Genomic DNA, 19678 nt, shown 5'->3' on the forward strand with positions numbered 1-19678 from the left:
CTGCTAATGTGTTGGCTGAGGTTTGCTCACATCCACTGCTCTCTCTTTGAAGCAGTTTAAGTCCAGACCATTACCATTTTTTTTGACTGATCATGTTTGTGTAAAAGGAGAGAGCTCATGCATGAAGCTTAAAAGCAGTTGTAGCACTGTTCCAACTTCATTTCATATCTGTCCCCACATTGTTCTACATATTGAGCTCTAAATTACATTAGCATATGCCAAGCTCCTCCTCCTCGCCCTCTCTATCCCTCCTCCCCCGAACGGGACGCCACACTTCCTCTCACGCTCATGTGCAGAAAACAAGCACCTTGATTAAGGCATGAATAGTTAATTCATCAGCCTCTTCACTGTGCCATACTTTCTACTCAAAAGACTATTCTCATCTCTTGTCTCTAGTGCGATTACACATTCAGGGTATCCTATGCAGAGGCTTGATTGATGCCATATGATGGTAGTTTGAGAGTCAAAAGGGAAAAAAAATCTGACAGACAAAAATAAACCTGCAAACCTTCGCTCTCTCATTCAGGAGGAGCCAATCCTATGCAGGACTGAGCCTCATCCTTCAAAATGACTCTTCTTTTTTTTTAATTACAGATGAAGCAGTCTTTTCAGAGTGAATTGGGGTGGGTGGAATTGGAGGTAATTGGAGGATCATTTGAAGGATTTACATCCTGTGTGTGCACCTGTTGCCCTTTTGTTTTGTGACATTTGTCAGTTTATGTAAGAAGAAAAGAACAAAAAGTTTGATTGCACCTCTAAATACCATTGGCCCTTCCCTTGTGTCTGAAAATTAAAATAATAAAAAATAAAGTTTAAAAGATAAAATGTAAAGCATCTACTAAAGTTTAAAAGATAAACTGTCTTTTAGCATAAACCATCTCCGCTCCATCTACTGTAATACACCCTCTTTGGCTATCCACTTAAAATGAGCTCCAACAAATCAAATCCATCATCTCACTCTTCCCCTTCTCCCTTCACCTCATTTCTTCCTTATTTCATTTTCCACTTGACCCCTGCAAATGTTCCTGTCCCCCTGCTTTATCTGCGCCTTCATATCGTTCCATTGATTATTTGAGGGATTTGGCCGGCTGCATGGAGCCATTACTAAATAACAGACCACCACACATCATTCTAGTAAGTCTGACAGTTAATGAGAAAGAATCCATGTGTTTCATACGTGCATCTTCCCCAGGGAAACAAAGGGAGACTGAGAGACCTGCTGAGTGAATGTTTATAGGTGTAGATGAATGCAGTGGTGGGCGGATGGGTGGGTGGAGTTAATGAGTAAGTAGAAGATGGAAAAAATAACAAGACTGGACACAAGTTAACATACTCTAAGCGCTTTAATTTAAGGTAAAAAATGTCACGATGTGATTAATGAAGGACCCAAACGCAGGGACTGATGGTGACTGGAATAAGTAGTTTTAATAATGAGATAACAAAAGAACTTACAGGGGGGGATCAAAGGCAGAGCAGGACACGGCGTTTGGGCGGCATAACAGAATGAACCAGCAACAAGTAATGAAAACCAGTGAGCTTATATATAATGAGGCAAGGAGAAGGGTATTGGATACAGGTGAGCTAATCGAGAAATTTGTAACAGCTGTGGAGAGCAAAACACAAAGAGTGAGAGAAGGTGAATAATGCAGAGGTATAGCTGAACTAAACACAAAGGAAACTCGGTGTTATCCTCTGCTGTTTGCATGTTGACACCTGCTTTGAATCTTATGAATAAATAAAAATTGGACCAATTTAATGTCCTTGAATGAGGGGATGCACCAATCAGGATTGTGTGCCCAATTTCCCTTTTTATTTTTTATTAATTGCAAAATGATGATCTTCTGAAACAGATTTTTGCCYGTTTTATTTTCTCTTTAAACACTTTAATGAAAAAGATTTAAGAAATCTGTGTACTCCTCATTTCTCATCTTTTCTTCTCTCAGTTCTTCTCTGCTCTTTTCAAATAAATGATTAGCAGTTTAAATTCTTAATGGCTTACAACACTCCTGTTTAAACAAGTTGTGATGAAACACAGTGGTAAACATCCTTATGGAATTAAATCCAGCTTTCTATAAAGGAAATCAAGATTCCTCAGTTTTATTCATTAATCTGTTTGAAGCTTGGCACAAAGCTGAGCAAATTCTGTTTACATCACAGCTTGTTTGGCATTTGTTTCTGCATCAGCTACACATACACACCAATATACATATATAGTAGTTTTTGTATCTTAACTTAGCTGCTGCTAAGTTAGGATAACGGATTGCAGATATAATGATTGCATCAAAATAGTCAGGGGGATAAACTTTGTAGTTACACATTTGTAAAGCAGCATCCACAGCAAATTATGTTTAATAAAATAAAGTCTGCTTAATCTGTGAATTTTTTTTTTACAGTGAGATTAATTACTGTTTTCATTTGTCCCGTTTTGCTTTTAGACGTATAACGACCCCGGGGAGAATAAAACTGCCCAAACCAGCCAGGCCTCTCCACATATGATGCCAACCAACTCGCTGTACAGTGTGCCACCTCCCCCACAGCCGTCTTCGCCATACCTGGGACCCGGGGCCTTCCCTCTAACCGACCTGCAGAGCTACGCAGGCCACGCCCCACGCCACGCTCTGTCACAGACCCTCAGCCAATCCCCAATGCTGCCCAGCATTAGTGCCTCCCCACCTTCCTCCTTCCAGATCAGCCCGCCACTTCACCCCCACCAGCAGCTCTCCCTGCACCAGAGCTCGCTCCTCAACCAGCCCATCCGCATGCAGCAGGTCCAGTCCCAGCCAATCATCTCTCATCAGATGGGGCTACAGGCCTCTCTTCACTCCCCACCTCCAGGGCAGCAGGTACAGAAATAAACTGAGACAAATCTGATGATGAGAGTGTAATGAGGCTTCTGCTCAGGGGTTTTGCTTAATTTTTCCTGATTTATCTCCTTTAGAGTTTTTCCCACCTCCAGTCAGAGTACCAGAAGAGCATTGGGGGTTCCCAGTCACCAGGAGCTCCTGGCTCTGGGCCCGGTCCTGGAGTGGCTCAGACCCACGAGTGGGATGGAGAATACTGCAATCGGGAGTGCGGCAACCACTGCAGGTCAGTGTATACACGGTAATTGATCAAAGTTATAGTCTTACAACGATCCACTTCACGGACATGTTTTATACTATGACTTAGCATCGTTTATTGGAAACACTTAAGTTGATTCATGTTTTGTGTCGGATTATTGGACTATARGACAAGTTGTAAAACCAAGTCTTTTAARAATATAGATACATTGCAATAACTAAGAAAATTATTGAAAAGCTAATACAATAATTCAACTCAAAAAGTGAAAACTTTCATATTATATAGACTCGTTATACAGTGATTTATTTCACTTGTGTATTTCTCTTAATTTCATAGCTACTGCTTACAGCTTAATGAAAACATAAAGTTTAGTTTTTCAGAAAATTAGAATGTACCATAAAAGCAAATGAGAGAGACCTCCAACACTTAGAGCTGAATCTGCCTCAAAAACCCRAATCAAATAATTGAGTAATCTGTAGATTGTAGAAGTAGGTGATGCGCTAATTCAGGCTCCAACTGCTGATGACTGGAGTTGAACTACACATGGAGCTGACTTTACACTCTCCTCAAGGAGGATAAGGTGAAAAAGGTGAAATTCTCAAAGAACCTGAAACTTTGCAAAGGATGGTGAAGAATGATTTTAATAGAAAGAAGGAAAAGTATTGTAGAAGGAGGTGCAAACAACCAGTGCTGGCCCCAAGCTGTCTAAGGGCCTGTTCAAGGATTTGAACAGCAGTCGGGTCTTCAAGAGCCACCACACACAGACACATCCAAGACGTTGGYTACAAGTGTTTCCCTGTGAACCAGGCTTGAAACCAGAGATCTACCAGGAAAATAAATGTACRACTTCCAGCTTTTCTTTTCTAACAAGATTTATGGAGATGATTTCATTTTCCAACAACACTTGGCCTGTTCTCCAACTGCCAAAAGCACCTGTTGACCTTTCTATCACTGGGTTTATTGATCCCAGCTATCAAACAGTGCATTAAGTTTAGCTCATGATTCAATTAGTTTAAAAAGTTTTCTCTCCAAGGAAACCCAGCGGATTGCAGTATAAGTGTGACATGTTTCACTTTTTGAATTGAATTACTGAAATAAATTGATGATATTGTAACTTAAAAGACAAAAGAAAAACTGAAAACTAATATAAAGAAATATTTATAACCCCAGCATTTGGACTTTGACAGGGATTGAAGCTCTGCTACTTCATAGCAGATTTAAAATCCATACTTTTTTATGCTCATGAAATCAGATTTTTTTTATTTCAACTTGAAGCTTAAACTTGAGCTAAAAGTAGAACAACCAAGTCCATGATAACGAGACACAAAAGTATTTTTACATTCTTTTGATGTTTTATTTTTGTTAATAAAGTCTACAATTTTTTGTGTGTTTAATTGATCTTTTTCTTGTGTTACAGTGGAAGCATGATAGGCAGGGACAAGCCCCTCTACCTCACCTGAAACTGAAGATTATCCTCTGCTGACAAATGACAACACCGAGGAGTCTATTCTCATCCCGCTCTGTTCTCCTCACCCAGCCCCGACCTCCTTCCTCTTACATCATGTGTACACTTTACATACAGCCACACACAAACACATTCAGATTCCTGAAACTGTTATCATCRACCTGTTTATTTTTCATTGTTAATGTAATTATTATTTCTTGCAGTTTCTAGAGTTTGTGACCAGTTTTTTGACTAGATGACTACTGTCTGTACCACTTATTGTATTAACGGTCTTCTTGCTGTTTAAATTTGCCAAGCACTTATAAAGTCCCTCCCCCCCTTTCCTTCTCTTCGTCCTCCTCCTCTTCTTCCTCTTCATCCTCCTCCTCCTCCCTCCATGCCTCCTCAGTTATATGTCTGAGCCCTCTCTGATCTGGGCTGTGGAGTGCTCCTCTTGTGTGTCACCATCAAAAAGACCCCTTAGGACTCCCATTCAGCTTTAAGTAGAAAAAAATAAGTGTTCCTCCTTTTTTCCACCCTATTTTTGTAGTTTTCTTTGCTTTTGTTGGTGTTTCTGTCTTATTTATTTCTTGCTGGCTATTTTGTTTCTCTCTCTCTTTTTTTTTTTTTTTTTTGCATTTTTTTCTAGTAAGCCCTGTATCATAGAGAAATATTAACTCCTAGTATGTTGAGCATAGGCCTTGATGTTATGGTAGCTGTGCTTACGGGCCAGAAGATTAAAGGCTTGGTGGGGAATGAGACAGAAAAACAAAAGCAAATCTTTTTTTATTATTAATAAAGACCTGTAGAGGTCTACTGAGCTGTCACAGTGTGATTGTAAATATCACTTTTGTGGAATCAAATTGGGAATTAAAAGTCCAAAYAGATTTGTTCCTCTAAAAGTACATGTATGTTAATGCGTGTGTGTCTGAGTACGTCAGGACGTTAGAATGTACCCCATTCATGGCGTGGTATGAGTGTGTGCGAGCAGAGGACTGGTAAGTGCGACTCTCTCGGTGTTTGAGTCTTTCCTGTGAATTTAACAATCCCGTGCAGCTGGATTTCGGAGGAGCATTTCACACTTTCACTCTCGCATTAAATCTGTGCTCACTCGTGTGTTGTTGTCTTATTCAGACAAAATTCAGTCTAAAGCCGAATATAYAATATATGTCCTGCAGACCATTAAACAGAAAGAGCAAGGTGAGAGACAGAGAGCACAGAGATGGAAAAAGAAATGCTGTGAGATAAAATGAGATGTAAAGTTTCAGATAGGGAAGTAGGGGGTGGGATTAATGCCTCAAAATGCCCACCCCTCCCTTCTTTTGTTTAGCTATCTGACCAATATATCCTTGTTGTCTCCTCACCACTCAGGAGGGGGGGGGGAGACCTGCAACGTGAATATACACATCACAAGTAATTTTTATAAGTTTCTGGTTCGTGTTTGGTTGTGTTTTTAACTCTTGTGTGATTAACGGAAAATGCATTTTGCTGACAAAGACATCTCGTTTTTATCTCCTTTTGTGTAGCAGAATTTCAGTTCTAGTCGCTGCAACACAATAACATTTTAAGTTGTGTAAAAAAATACAAAACAAACAAAAAAAAACTGCCAACTGTAGTTATATTATTTGTAAAACAAGTAATGATAAATATTTGAAATGGTTATTCCTACATTGTTCCTTTTTTTTTTTGCTAGTTACCCATCAGCTGTTTGACAGGTTTTCTTATTTATAAAAGAAATGAGATCAATTTTGCTTCTTACAATGGAGGTGTATTTTTATTCTTATTTTATTATTCTCTGCTTTGGTTTGATAAATAATGATGAYGAYSAYMASRAKGATKAKTWGTTKTTTTWTWTATWTWKKWTGSWKSCTKYYTTTTTTYTTYYYTYSYYRSCAGCAKCAYYWYYTKYYRTMATRMTKCTTYTWTTWYWKMMSWSCWKMATAAWRAARAAAARWWMRWWMARWRAGYKWGMYKSAYGYMWKTYAWTTYMYYYMYSSAYRRAYWTWYWTYYWYYKTCKKYYYCYYCMAWTWRRMSRWYMMMMCYTTTKKTKRAMMMYTTWWWAWWRSYWWYSKWAARRMMRRRRAAMMMCCCCCAACTCTCTCTTCTGCACTTTATATCCACACTTTAGAGGGGTCRCATGTTTTGTTTCCCGTATTTATATTTAGCCCCAGTGGCATTAGCTAATTAACCATGGATGGATACAGYGTGCACCAGCCAGCATGGATATTGCCAGTAAACTATCTCAACGAACAGAGGAGCAGATGCAAGGAGACGGTTTGCTTTTGCTTGTGAAAGTAGTGCATCGTAGGCGTCTAGTGTGAGATAGAGTACAGGAAAAAAAAAAAATCCAATGCGCATACAAACTCAGGCAACCGTCCAAGTGCTGATTTTACCCCAATTGCAAACACGTCTTCTTAGAGACTTCATGAAAGAAGTCTAGAAGAGATTGAAATGAAACTGTCACGATCCTCGCATTCGATGTTTTATTCATTTAACGCCTGCCTGCCGTTTCTTCTACGGTGGCATTGAATTGGCAAATAGATCATTATTGGACAATTGGAAAACCTGCCACTTTGTGATATGACACACATTATACGAAAATCACAGTCATACATTCTTAATGCAGTGTCAAATAAGAGGGAGTTTGGGTGCAGCTGCACAGTCTTGGCTCTGTGCCTTTTGTGTACATAAATGAATATCATCCTATATGAATCTGAGTGTGTGTTTTCTGTGCGCAGCGTAATCTCTGTTCCTGAGCTTTGTGCTTACCAAAACAGTATTGTGACAATGAGATCTCCCTTATTTTACAAAAATATAAATCGAGCGCACTCGACCATTAGACCTTTATTGTCTGCAGTAATTCTGTCATAAATACTGCAAGGGGACAGCATCCCTTTGACACTCCTGTCAGCACCTTTTATCCTATTCCTCATCCCCAAGTTGAAGTCAGGAGGCGAACGGTCGTGAAAAAAGGGCAATTTATGGTTGTGGTTTTCGATATGATCTTGTCAAACACTATTTTAATTTACATAACTTTACGTTGATTGATTTAGTGGATTACAATAATAAAAACATGCTATCTGTCTAAATCTAAAGCACATGCAACACATTTCTGTCCAAGTCCATACATTTTTTTACACACAGGTTTGGATTATCAAATTTCTAAATGTGTTGAGCATTATTAATRGCCAAAAACATTGTGTCACTAGACTTTAATTAATATTGACGGAAAACGTAGGTGTTCAGGGGCGCATAGCTTGTGGGTGTCATGAGCGCTCAAAAGAAGTTAAATGTCATCAGCCAGTTTTTCTAAACAGGTTTTCTGTTCCTTTTTAGCATGTCTAGTCAGTGGGTGGTGGGTGCATACTGTGCTGTGCATGTGCAAGTAATGTAGGAAAATGCTGACACACACTTTAACTAGCTAATGACCCTAAAGTTTGTCTCTCAATTTCAGCTTCCAATTTGGCACTAAACTAAAGAACTTTATCACCGTTTTTAAGACATCTGCACTGCCGTTGGTTGTCCCGAGTTTAAAATGTAAAATATCCCCATTAAACCTGAACTGTGTGGTTCAAACTGCACTATGTAACATCTGTACAGGGCACAGAGGTTATTTAAAACAATTTGGGATTCATGGGAGCTTTTATTTCTATTTCTGAAAACTGGAAGACTTGCAAAAAGGACCACTTCAGATTGAGTAGGAGAAACACATTATTTAGACTGGTCAAACCTGGACATTTCCATTACAATCTTGTAGTTAATGTATGCAACATCTATGCGCTGGGCAGTAAAATAAATCCCAAAAGAATTTGTTTTGCTTTTGACACACCTCAGTATTGTTGATGATTTAAGAAATTTTTACATTTTATGTGACCAGAGGGAAAAAAAAACAGAATTCAAATGATTTCAGATATTGTGAGAAAATAGTTACATATCTAACCCATATTGCCGACAGGTAAAAATACAAGTGGCCATTAAAATGATCTTGTTGTTATAACYTTTTATAACCTTTTTGGCAATAACTGCCATCAAGCGAAAACATTTTTATGGTGTTAGGAAAGCTATTGCATTACTCTTGAATTGTTTTAAGTCCACCACATTTGAGGACTTTCAAGAATGACCAGCCTGTTTAAGGCCATGCCAGAGCAYATGCTCCTGAGCTTAAGATCACAAACTGACTGTGGACATCAGGGCAAGAGAAAACGACGAACCCGGCTACTTCCTGTTAGGAGTAGTATTTCTATTATCTGTCAGACTTTATTATCCGCGCAGCTAAATGTTGATTTTAGGTGACCACTGTTTAAATTGTTAAACCTAACTCAACTACATGATGTGAACTCTAAATGCACCGAAGCTGTCGCATTCACTCAAAACCTTCCAGTTGCAACTTTGATGGCGCAACAGAGAAACAAACGGCAGGAAATGTGGGCGGTTTTGACAAGAAACGAGTTTCGCTTTGTCTTCAGAATCAGTTAAGGTTTCTTTTTTTCTGCTGACTGTACAGCACTTCATTTATCAATTCCTCCTTGAATGATCCAGATGCATTCTGATTACAATTAGTACCTTTTTTGTACGGTGTTAACTAAAATACCATAATCATTACARGATTATGGCATTACAAAAAAATATAATAATAATGACAATTAATTGGTGGAAAGCCCCTTTTTAAAGARCAAACAGCAACTAATTATTTATTGGAATAGTTTTACAGTCCTTGTGYACATGCACCAAATAATGTAGCAAACAAGCAGAACATAACAAAATATATCCTCAGGGCCGTGCCGTGTGGCAAGCAGCACTGTGGTTTCACACTTGTAGATAYTGACGTAATCCAAGGTACCTGCGATGTAAACTTTGAAAACCATTAGTCGCTGCGTGCGGTGGCCAAGCAAAACCAATTTCCTGTTTTAGTGATGGAGCTAACAAATAAAGTACAAACTTGTTGCTGCACCTTCATGCAAGAGTCTGAACTCAGTTCTTCTTCTTCTCTGCTTATAATTCTCCATGTGAATCATTGTGAAACATCAGGCGATGGAGAATTTCTCTGTATGACTCCATTAAACCAAATTTAAATTTTTCAATATTAAACTATCAACAGTGTAAGATGAGTTCAAAGACTGTATAAAGTCATGTGTTTAGGGTCGGATTTCTGATGCAACATGTGCGAAGATTTCTCAGTACAAAAATTGTTAGCCAAACACATCCGAGTTCGGCTCTTTTTCTAACATATTTTATAGGATGTTTATATACCATGATGTCAGTTTCCTCTCTAGAAAGACCAAGCTGTAAATAAATTCAAATGTTTTTGAATTTCTTGTTGATTTGCGAAGGTTGTGGATCTGGGCATTAAAACAATGGAGACACAAAGATAAACTTCTTAATCAGAAGTGAAGCCCTCCCCCCTCCTTACTCACATGACCCCTCATATTTGCCTGGCGGCTTTATGGGACATGTGTCCTCATCCCCACAGAAAACCTTTTTTGACTAAGAGCTAAAATAAAGAAGCCACACTTTTCTCACACCTCAGCAGTTCTTAAATCTTGACTTGAAGCGCAGATGAGTCAAATCGAGAACCACACATATAACCATTTTCTCATAACCCCCTTCGGTCGTCTGTGAAAGGCAGGTCTCGTTATGCACTGGATCACCTCAGAGTCGAGCCACAGAAACACGACCGGCCATACGTAGTCATTTTAGATGTTTGTTAAACACCACAGCTGCTCTGTTTGAGCAATATCGCCCACACACGCTGCACCTCAGATCCTCTGATAACTGCGTGATGGAGAGAGTTTGTGAAACAAACGGTTCTGTTATTGAAATGAGGTTCTGCTCCAGATGTCTGGGATTTAAGAGTTGTTATGAGATAACATTGTAGTTACTTAGGAAGTTAGGTATTCGTCTCTGTCATGCATGCGGCATGTAACAGTGTTTGAATTAGCCTGAAGATCAGATTGGGAACAGATTCAACTGAATGTAGTGCAGCATGTTGGCATGTTGTATAATAGACAGTCCTACCATTTGGCTGGCAAAAAAGGTCCTTGTTCTTAAAAATCAGTACCATAGCAACCAAGCTGTGGAACAAGCTTTGCCAATATACAGCAAACATAACATATCAGTCGCACTCACATTACTTTTAATTCAAGAGAAACAGTGCTGATTAGATGTTCTTCAATATTTTTTAAAATGATACACAGTAAATTGTTATTGAAATTGTTTAATTCACCAGATGGATTTTTATATGATACACCAACATAACATAGCACATCATTGTGGCATATAATACACCAAGTTCCTGGTTTTGAAAGTGTTTCATGAATAAAAATCTGAAGAGTGTATGCATTTGTATTTGCCCTCTTTTACTCTAACACCCACAAATAAAATGTTTTCCCTTCTTCATTAATAGCCAAACCAAACACAACATGACCTCTAGAAAACATGGAAAAATGCAATTACTGTCCAGTGTGTGAAAGTCCACACTTCTAGAAAAACATATGAAAAAGAGCTCGCAATTTGATAAAGTACCAACATGTCTCACTCATACCAATGAAAAATGATGTTGTCAAGTGTCTGCTAGAAAGAGCCTGACCTCACTTTTAAAAAGGACAGTATCTGTCAATTGTTTGCGTGTAAAAAAATACCTTCGTCGTGACTCTTTTTTTATTCTCCTGAAAAGCAGGAAAGATTGTCTTTGCTAAAAATGGCCAGGATGGGAAATCGAGGCAACGRCCGCTCCTAACTGGTGTAAGACACAAGAGACTACTTGAACGTACAATCAGGGTTTTGACCTCTTGGGTCGTCTGCAACAATTTCTTGATTACTGAAACTAAAAGACCATCTCCAGCAGACGGACAATATTGGTAAATCATACATTGAAGGATGGGGAAACTTTCCATACATCACGAGTTAGAGATGAGAGAAACATCCTGTTCCACACTCAGCTTATAGTTGATTGATAATTGAAAATCGTCATTGTTAGTGCTCCTTTTTACCTTTGTTTTCATGCATTAAAACAAATTATGCACATTAATCATAATGAGCTTTGCCACTTTTTTACAAATGTGCCAGAATAGATATGGAGACTAAATCTCWTCTTTAGCCCCTTGTAGGTAAACAGCATAAAATCACTAATTAAAAAYGAGAAAAAATATAACATCCTTTTGTATAAAAGAATGATGCAGTATATAGGGAAAATAAACTAGACTGAACTTCTGACAAGCCAACTCCGATAGACCCCAACCATATTTTTCTCTGGAAATTGTTTCATATTTTGTTATTGCTTTGCCAAATATGACAAAAAATAAAATCTGTCATTTCTGATCTAGGTTTGAGCTCTCCCAAAGTTAAAGTGCAAACAAACAAGATTGTCTTGTTTGGTCATTGTGAGCTCCATTGTTTCTGACACATGGTATGTCATGCTCAAGTAGTTTTCCTTCCTCATCAATTACAGTGTTTATGTACCTGCAGGATCCAGAATGCTCGGTGCATGATTGTAATTTTCATATTTCAAATCCAATAAATTGCTTCATCTTTAAAGCCCCTCATCTTCTATTTAGGTCTTCTTTTTTCCCTCCCATGGGACATTTATTTTCGTCAGATGCATCTGCATTCATTAGAATCAAATCTACCTGAGTGTTTTCCCTCTCTTTGGTTTAGTTTTATCCCTGTCTGTGTCTCTTCTAAGTAATGATACTTTCTATCACTCCAAAGTGTTTTCAATCAGTCTCCCTGGTTTTAGAGAAATTGACTTCAAAGGCATGGAGCGAGTGAAAAATGAGGATTGAATTCTAACTTGGGATTAAATTTGAAAAAAAAAAAAAAAAAAATCATCCTGGTGAAAGTCATTCACGGAGAGCTCCAGGTGCCTCCATACAAATCCTGATGAAGGTTACACTGTGAAAACTAGGTTGCAAGAGCGAATGTGATGAAAGTGTTTTACTTGTGTTTTGTCAACGTGGAAGTTGATCCCCTCAGAACGTGACAGGTTAGGTGATCATTTGCATCAAGAGCAAATGAGAAGATGATTAAGATTTTCTTTTGTTTTGTTTTGCTTTTATTAAACATTTTTCAATATATTTTGGTTTGGCTGACATCTGAGAGAATTATTTTTGGAAACATTGTTTTGGCCTTTTTCTTGTGAGGAAGAGGCTAACGAGTTTAGTAAAGTTACAGTTTGTATTGTTTGTTTGAATTTTAGCAAGAAACAAGTATTTTTTAAATATTTACATTGGGATGTAAAGCTTGATGTTAAATCCAAATCAACATGCATTCGATTAAAAATAGTGTTTTATGGCATTTAAAGTAGGTCCAAATGATGGTTCMATTTATGGCAGTTATGAAAACTAATAAAATCTTGATTTTCCTTTTTCAAATTATTTGTAACACTGCTCTGCTTTTTGATTTGCTTATATTGACATAGGCATTTGTTGAATTAAATTCTCAAACAAGTTGATAAGATATTATTATTAAGGTTTTGCAAGGTTTTTAAACAATACACAAAGTTTATTTTGAACACTGAACATGAAGATTAAGTTATTCTTAGTTTTTATGCAAGAAGAAGAATCTTTTTTCCATCGATCCCTGAATGACACATTAATTTGCGATAAACCTTACATTTTCTTCTTCTTCTTTTCACATAGCTTGAGCCCTGGCGAATCCCGACCCTCCCACTGAAATGCATACATAACAGGAACATTACACAACTGTATGTCGAGTAACGTGAACTGAATTACTTTTATGTGCCTTGTCAAAATATGCACACTAACCAGAACAAACAATAACAGTTAGTTTTTTTTTCTTAATCCATTAAACTGTCTTTTTGTTACTAGAGCAAATCTAATTTGAAAAAACACAGATAGAAATTACAGAAAAGACTACCGATTTCAGTCATAATAACAGATATTCTGCTAATATGTAATTATTACGGAACTGAGCTCACTTATCCATATGGACTGTTTTAATCAGAAACACTAATTCACATTACTGCTCCATTTTAAATCTTCATTAGTAAGTTTAATTACATTTGTTAATTATGAGCCATGTAATGACTTAAATCCCTTTCCCCCCCCAACATCCACATACATGCAGCCTGCGGCCTCTGCATTCTCTGCTTGTCAGCTTCAGATAAAAATGCAGGAGAGTTTTCAGGGGGTGGGGTGGAAGCACATTTGTCATCTATTTCTTTTGAAAAATGGATTATCAAATTAAAGGAAACTGCTCAATAACCGCTGCAGAGAGGAATGCTTCCCACTTAATTGAATTAGGGTTTTTCATTTCTGTGATTTCTGTGTTTGTTTTTTGGCAGCTGCCATCTGTTTGCCCGGGACCAGCTCTATTAATAAGCTATTCAGATTGAGAAAGGGGCTTTATTCCAGCAACTGTTTCTCACCTCCTCTCTCTCTCTCTTGCTCTCTGTCTCTCTCCCTTTCTCACTTGCTCACTCACTCAAACGATTGTCATGGAAATCATTAGAGGTGCCAAGTCGCAGACAAAAGAAAGAGCTTTAACACACACCTGAGCCAAAAAGAACAGAATTGTAGTCTAATTATGATGGGAACAATTAAGACTGTGCATATTTATTGACAGGGGACTTCACACAGTAGCATATGCTCATGAATACTAAAAAATAAAAAAAAAAATCAGTCAGGGAGGGGTAGGATGGCTGATGGTGCTGAATCTGATTGCCTATTAAAAACTGTAACAGCATCGCTACGGAGTAAAGTAAATCTATATTTAAAACAAAACTACAGCTTACTTACTTAGGACTGTGAAGACAATTTGGCTAAACGTAATTGCAGTAAACTGAAGAAAGAGGGGGAAAAAATTAGGAATAGCTGTCATTAGCCAAAATAAACACAATTTCTTTCTTTCTCTCTTTATCCTCTCCTGTCTCCTTTTCGATGTTCCAAGAAGAAGAAAGTCCAATGTAGTCTTTGTTCTGTATTCTGATCACACGTCTCTCTCCCCAAGTAATACAAGTCTACTTTAAAATTCATAACTACATTTGGAAAGAATAAAAGGGTACCCTGATGGAATATTTCCAAGGAGCTTACTTGAGAGGAAATACTATTCGCTTTGGAATATTTAATAACCTTAACCTAGTCTTTAAGACATACAGCAGTAATAACATTTAAAAAAAAATAGTGGTGACTGGAAAATAAATAAATAAATCAAACTATGGCTTAGCATGAAATGAGCAGCTATAATTCCTGCCTGCAGGCAGACGATGAGAGAAAAAGTGAGAACGAAAGTAGACAAAAGATGGTGAGAATCCTTGTCAAAGTTAGAGAGTCGGCTCAAGTCGACTCTCATTTTCTGCTTTGCTTTTCCTCTCCCCTCTTCTGCCTAGGAGGGAGTTTGAATTGAATCAAACAACCTAGATTGATTAAGCTTGGAAGAATGACTTTCCAATGACACAGGACTCGGCAGCAGCCTCAGCCCATCCCTTCTGTACAGATTTGACATGGTTCTATTGAGAAAGTGATACAGGAGTGATTGCAGTTTGTTCCTGTGGATTTTGTGTGAGCCTGAAATGTTTTCTCATTGTACTAAGTGTTGTCACCATTGTGCGGTTCCTTAAAGGTCCCATTTGATTCATGTTGAATCCTGCTTCGGCTCGAATGCCTCTCCGGAAAAGGAGCACAATGGATGAGTGTGAGAAAATAGATAACATGCTTCTCCAGTTGGAATATGAATTGCTCTGAGAGAGCCTTGGTATTAATCTCTTGTCCTCTTTCCTTTCTCTTGTTCTTTTGTGTTTGTGGAGAGGGTGTTGGGAAGGCGGGGTACAGTTAGGGATATTGTGGGATGTCCTGCTCGGGATTTGGTCAGAACCAATCAACGCTGTAATGTTCTCAGTCTCTTTTCTCTTTTCAACACCACCRCTGTTTTTAAAAGAAATATTCATTGTGGAGACACAGAGACCCCTACTGTYTGTAAGACACAGCAGCAGCACTTTTCCTCTCATACCTGATACTCTACTGCCACCTGCCAGCTTTAAATATAATGTGATGCACCAGTTCAGCCTATTGTATGGTTATGAYGATACAAAGATATGTAAAGTTTACATCAACTGCAGCATTTTATGAATGAGTGCTTATTAAAATCTACGCTACACATGAATGGGTTTCCAACGTGAACTAGACGACTAAATGCTGACAAATTGTGTCATAACAAAACAAAAGGCTTTGTTCACATGATTTTCTAGCTTGTGGAACTGCATTTACTGCATTTATGGGGACATAACTTAAGTTGTCGACTGCTTAAGATTACCCTGTGGATACATTTTATCCCACTCGTCCTAAATGAAGTTTAAATGCTGAAGTTTGCAGTTGATCATTTATGCACAGTGTTATGAATATCCTGTCCACAAAAGTTTGGTGAAATAGTCACATTCTTTTTAGCCATTGACAGATCTGTTTTGTTCATGTCTTACTTATTTAAACTGCTAAAAAAGGCTTCACATTTATGTTAATTATATTTATTTAATTAGAAAATGTTAGTAATGAAAATGAACTGCTTAACTGTTTCAGAAAAAAAAACAGTTAAGCGGTTTTGGCTTAACTGTTTTGGTATACTTGATGGTTTTAGAGTAAGATTGAGAGCAAAACAACAACAAAACACCAAAAAAAAAAATGTGGATGTTTCAGTGTATTCATATGTAATTTTCAATCTGTAAAATTTGAATGAATAAGCCAAGTGTTATCAAAGTACACACAACCTTTATTTTCTTTTCACACTGCACTCTCTGATATTAGATCAATCTAAAACCTTTCCAGTTTTAAATAAGGTAGGATTGTTAAAATTATTTCAAATCCCAAAATAAGAAAAAAAAAATATGTGAAAGGATCTGAGAGATTCTTTTCACTTAATTTTAATTTAAGCTTTGGAAGCTTCTGATAGAAAACTTCACAATATTTGATTCTAATGGAGGCACATTTGTGGATCTGTTTCCACACAGAACCTCAATAAACTGCCGTCTTGTGTGACATCATGGAAAATTCTGGTATGATGTCAGCAAAACAATTGTAGAGCTGGCTGATATGGCATTGATAATTGTCAATAGATAATTATTGATTTTTTATTTTAAATATCTGAAACACTGCCAAACTGATGATGTGATCTTTTTGGTTTTATCCAGTTTTCAATCTATGTCTTTGTTTATTTTTAAGCAGTTATGAGAAACGGTGGTGAAACCTGAACCTGCTGGTGTGCAAGTTTYCTATTGGTTGTTGCTAGGTAACCAAAAAGCGTGTGAGGTAGTTGATGCCACCCATCTTGCTTAGCTCATGTGAGAGTTTGAGCAACTAAAGCCTTTCCGCTGCTTACGTCTACCAGAATGCTGCTTGGTTCTGGATCGGAGTTCAGTGAATATTCTACATATTGAATATTCCATCACTATTTGTAGTGATCATATGTCTATTACAATATATATCGCTATTGATTTATTGTCCAGCCCTAGGATCTGTGATTAATCCTTGGGAACAATCTTCAAATAACTGAAGCTTCCACAGTTATATCAGGAGACACTTCTACACCCCAGAGACGAACAAGTTTTGGTGTGAAATGTGTGCAATAAGCCCAGAAGAAAAGTGAAAGATCTGCAAATACAGCACATTGATCAGACTTTCATGAGTTAAATAGATCGAATATATTTTGTTTATAAACATAATACACAACATTTTATAATGAAATTGTCTAATCTGATCYCAGGAAAACAAAAAGTGGATCTTAGAAGCGGCTGCGCAGTGGAACAGTTGGTAGAGCTGTTGCCTTGCAGCAAGAAGGTTTTGGGTTCGATTCCCGGCCCTGGTCTTTCTGCATGGAGTTTGCAWGTTCTCCCTGTGCATGCGTGGRTTTTCTCCGGGTACTCTGGTTTCCTCCCACAGTCCAAAAACATGACTGKCAGGTTAATTGGCCTCTACAAATTGTCCCTAGGTGTGAGTGTGTGTGTGCATGGTTGTGTGTCTCTGTGTTGCGACAGACTGGCGACCTGTCCAGGGTGACCCCACCTCTCGCCCGGAACGTTAGCTGGAGATTGGCACCAGCACCCCTCCCAACCCCACTAAGGGACGAGGGTGTAAGAAAATGGATGGATGGATCTTAGAAGCATAATTATGAAAATAGACCTTAAGTGTTGACAGCAGTCAGAATATTACAGAGAAMCTTGAGGGGCAAATTCTTTTTCTTACACTGTGTACTTTACACTTTATTTTCTCATTCATTTCTTGAGATTTTATTTAMATTTATTTAAATAAAATCTTTGTATCTGTTTGAGGATATGTTCAATTTAGGTTTAAGACATGGTGACTACATTCAGTCATTCACCTTTTCGCACATATATTTACACGCTGGTGGTGGCAAGCTACTGGATAAGCGAATGTTCTTATTGAACACATTTATGTAGCCATAAGATAATGAAGATAACAATGAATATCTACTCTCAATGACAATTCCATGGGAACATTAAGTCACACTTTGAAACAATAAATGGGTTGAACAAYAAGAGGCAATGCAAGGTCATRAAACATATGGATGCTTTACATTATTGCTAAATATTGRCAATATTATATTCAGCCTATAAACATATTTTTAAAATTTCTGTCTGCATGTGAAGTTTTTTCATGCAGAGGTTTTATTTAAAGTCCGTCGTTGTCAATTAGAAAGTACATGTTCTCAGTCTTATTTAGAAATATATTATTAGCTTTCCAGAGTTCAACAAAAATGGTCCCAGCATTTGTGCAATTTCATGCAACATCTTTGCTCCTTCTCCCCCAATGAACATCATATTTTGCTGTATTTTTCTTCYCTTCGTCTCCGTCCAAAGTACCCTTCCACTCCTGTTAATCAAAATATATTCACACTGTCTCCTCCCCTCATACCAGCTGAATCTGAGGGGCTGATTGGCAATTTCAACAGCAAAACCATAGTTCAGTGAAAAAGAGATGGATGCCGTGAGGATGAGTGTGCCCTGCTGTTACTATGGCAACATTTCAACAAGAGGGTGGGGGAGAAATGAAGAGGGGACATGATCAAATATGAACACTGTATTCTGATTTGTTATCCAGCTTGTGCTGATATTACTAGACTACCCTGCTTGTATTTGCTGTTGTGGCACACACAAACGGAAACAGGCGGGTTTTTTTTTTAAGCACACACAAAGGCTGACACAGCATCTGCTCCTTACTGATAACACTGCTTAATGGCAATAAAAAGCACATGAGAGCATAGTCTTTGTTTGCTCCTTTTTACACTGGCTAGCAGCAGGTCTAACTGCTCCAATTACCATCCCTGCTGACTTAAGCATCACATCATCACAGTCATCATTGCTGTGCTCTGTCCATTCTACAGATCTGTCTGGACTTTAATGAAATGAACGGAGCACCAACTGGGACTATTAAATAAAGACAGCAGGCATCAAGATCTGCTGCTTGAAGCACCACCGAAGAACCTGATTGAAATATTTTGATGTAAAAACTCACTTCTATAGTACCTTTGAAATGTTTTCATACCCTTCATCTTCACATTTTGGCATAATGGAACCACAAAGTTCAGTGTATCTTAGGGGATTTTATGTGATAATGTCTTTTTGGCCTGAATGCAGAACACTGCATGTTGAAACACAGCATATCACCCTGAAACAACCAACATGGTGGTGGCAGGATCAGGGCATATATTTTAGAGTTAATGGTATGAAAAATGGAGCAAAAATACAGTGAAAGAAACCGTGTATGAAGCTGCAAAAGACTTGAGACTTTAGCGGAGATTTACCTTCTGGCAGAATAATGACCCTAMACATACAGTAAGAACCGCAAAAGAAAGGCTCACATCAAAGCATAATGACTGGTTGGAAAGGCCCAGTCATAGTCYAGACCTAAATCTAGGAGAAMAGTTATAGGGACATTAGAAAAYTGAYATTCCTAGAAGGTCTCCATCCAGTCTGATTAAGCTTGAGTTGCTTTGTAGAAAAAATCTAGCAKACTWTAAGTCAGTTGAAAWGTTTTGGAAACWYAAACCCCAACCCCCCAAAAAACACACTTTACACCATTTTTCTTCCACTTCACAGTTATGTGCTAATGTGTGATGGTTCGATAAAATCCAAATAAAACACATTTGAAGATTGTGGATGTAATGAGAGAAAATACGAGAGTCAGCAAGTAAGARTTATTTTGTAAGAA

At 37.9% G+C, this 19678-nt stretch overlaps 1 protein-coding gene across 5 annotated transcripts in view; it reads left to right on the forward strand.

The window, feature by feature from the left end:
* tox2 (TOX high mobility group box family member 2) overlaps nucleotides 1-5080 on the forward strand; it is a 113991-nt gene extending 108911 nt beyond the window's left edge. For all 5 annotated transcript variants that reach the window (XM_008408417.2, XM_008408418.2, XM_008408420.2 and 2 more), the window contains 3 exons: nucleotides 2436-2843; nucleotides 2939-3087; nucleotides 4478-5080. In XM_008408417.2, coding sequence (XP_008406639.1) covers nucleotides 2436-2843; nucleotides 2939-3087; nucleotides 4478-4520 — 600 coding nt within the window. In that variant the 3' untranslated portion in view covers nucleotides 4521-5080. The remainder of the gene's footprint in view (nucleotides 1-2435; nucleotides 2844-2938; nucleotides 3088-4477) is intronic.
* Nucleotides 5081-19678: the final 14598 nt, after the last annotated feature.

Source organism: Poecilia reticulata, linkage group LG5 (genome assembly GCF_000633615.1).
Source record: "Poecilia reticulata strain Guanapo linkage group LG5, Guppy_female_1.0+MT, whole genome shotgun sequence".
Classification (NCBI taxonomy): domain Eukaryota; kingdom Metazoa; phylum Chordata; class Actinopteri; order Cyprinodontiformes; family Poeciliidae; genus Poecilia; species Poecilia reticulata.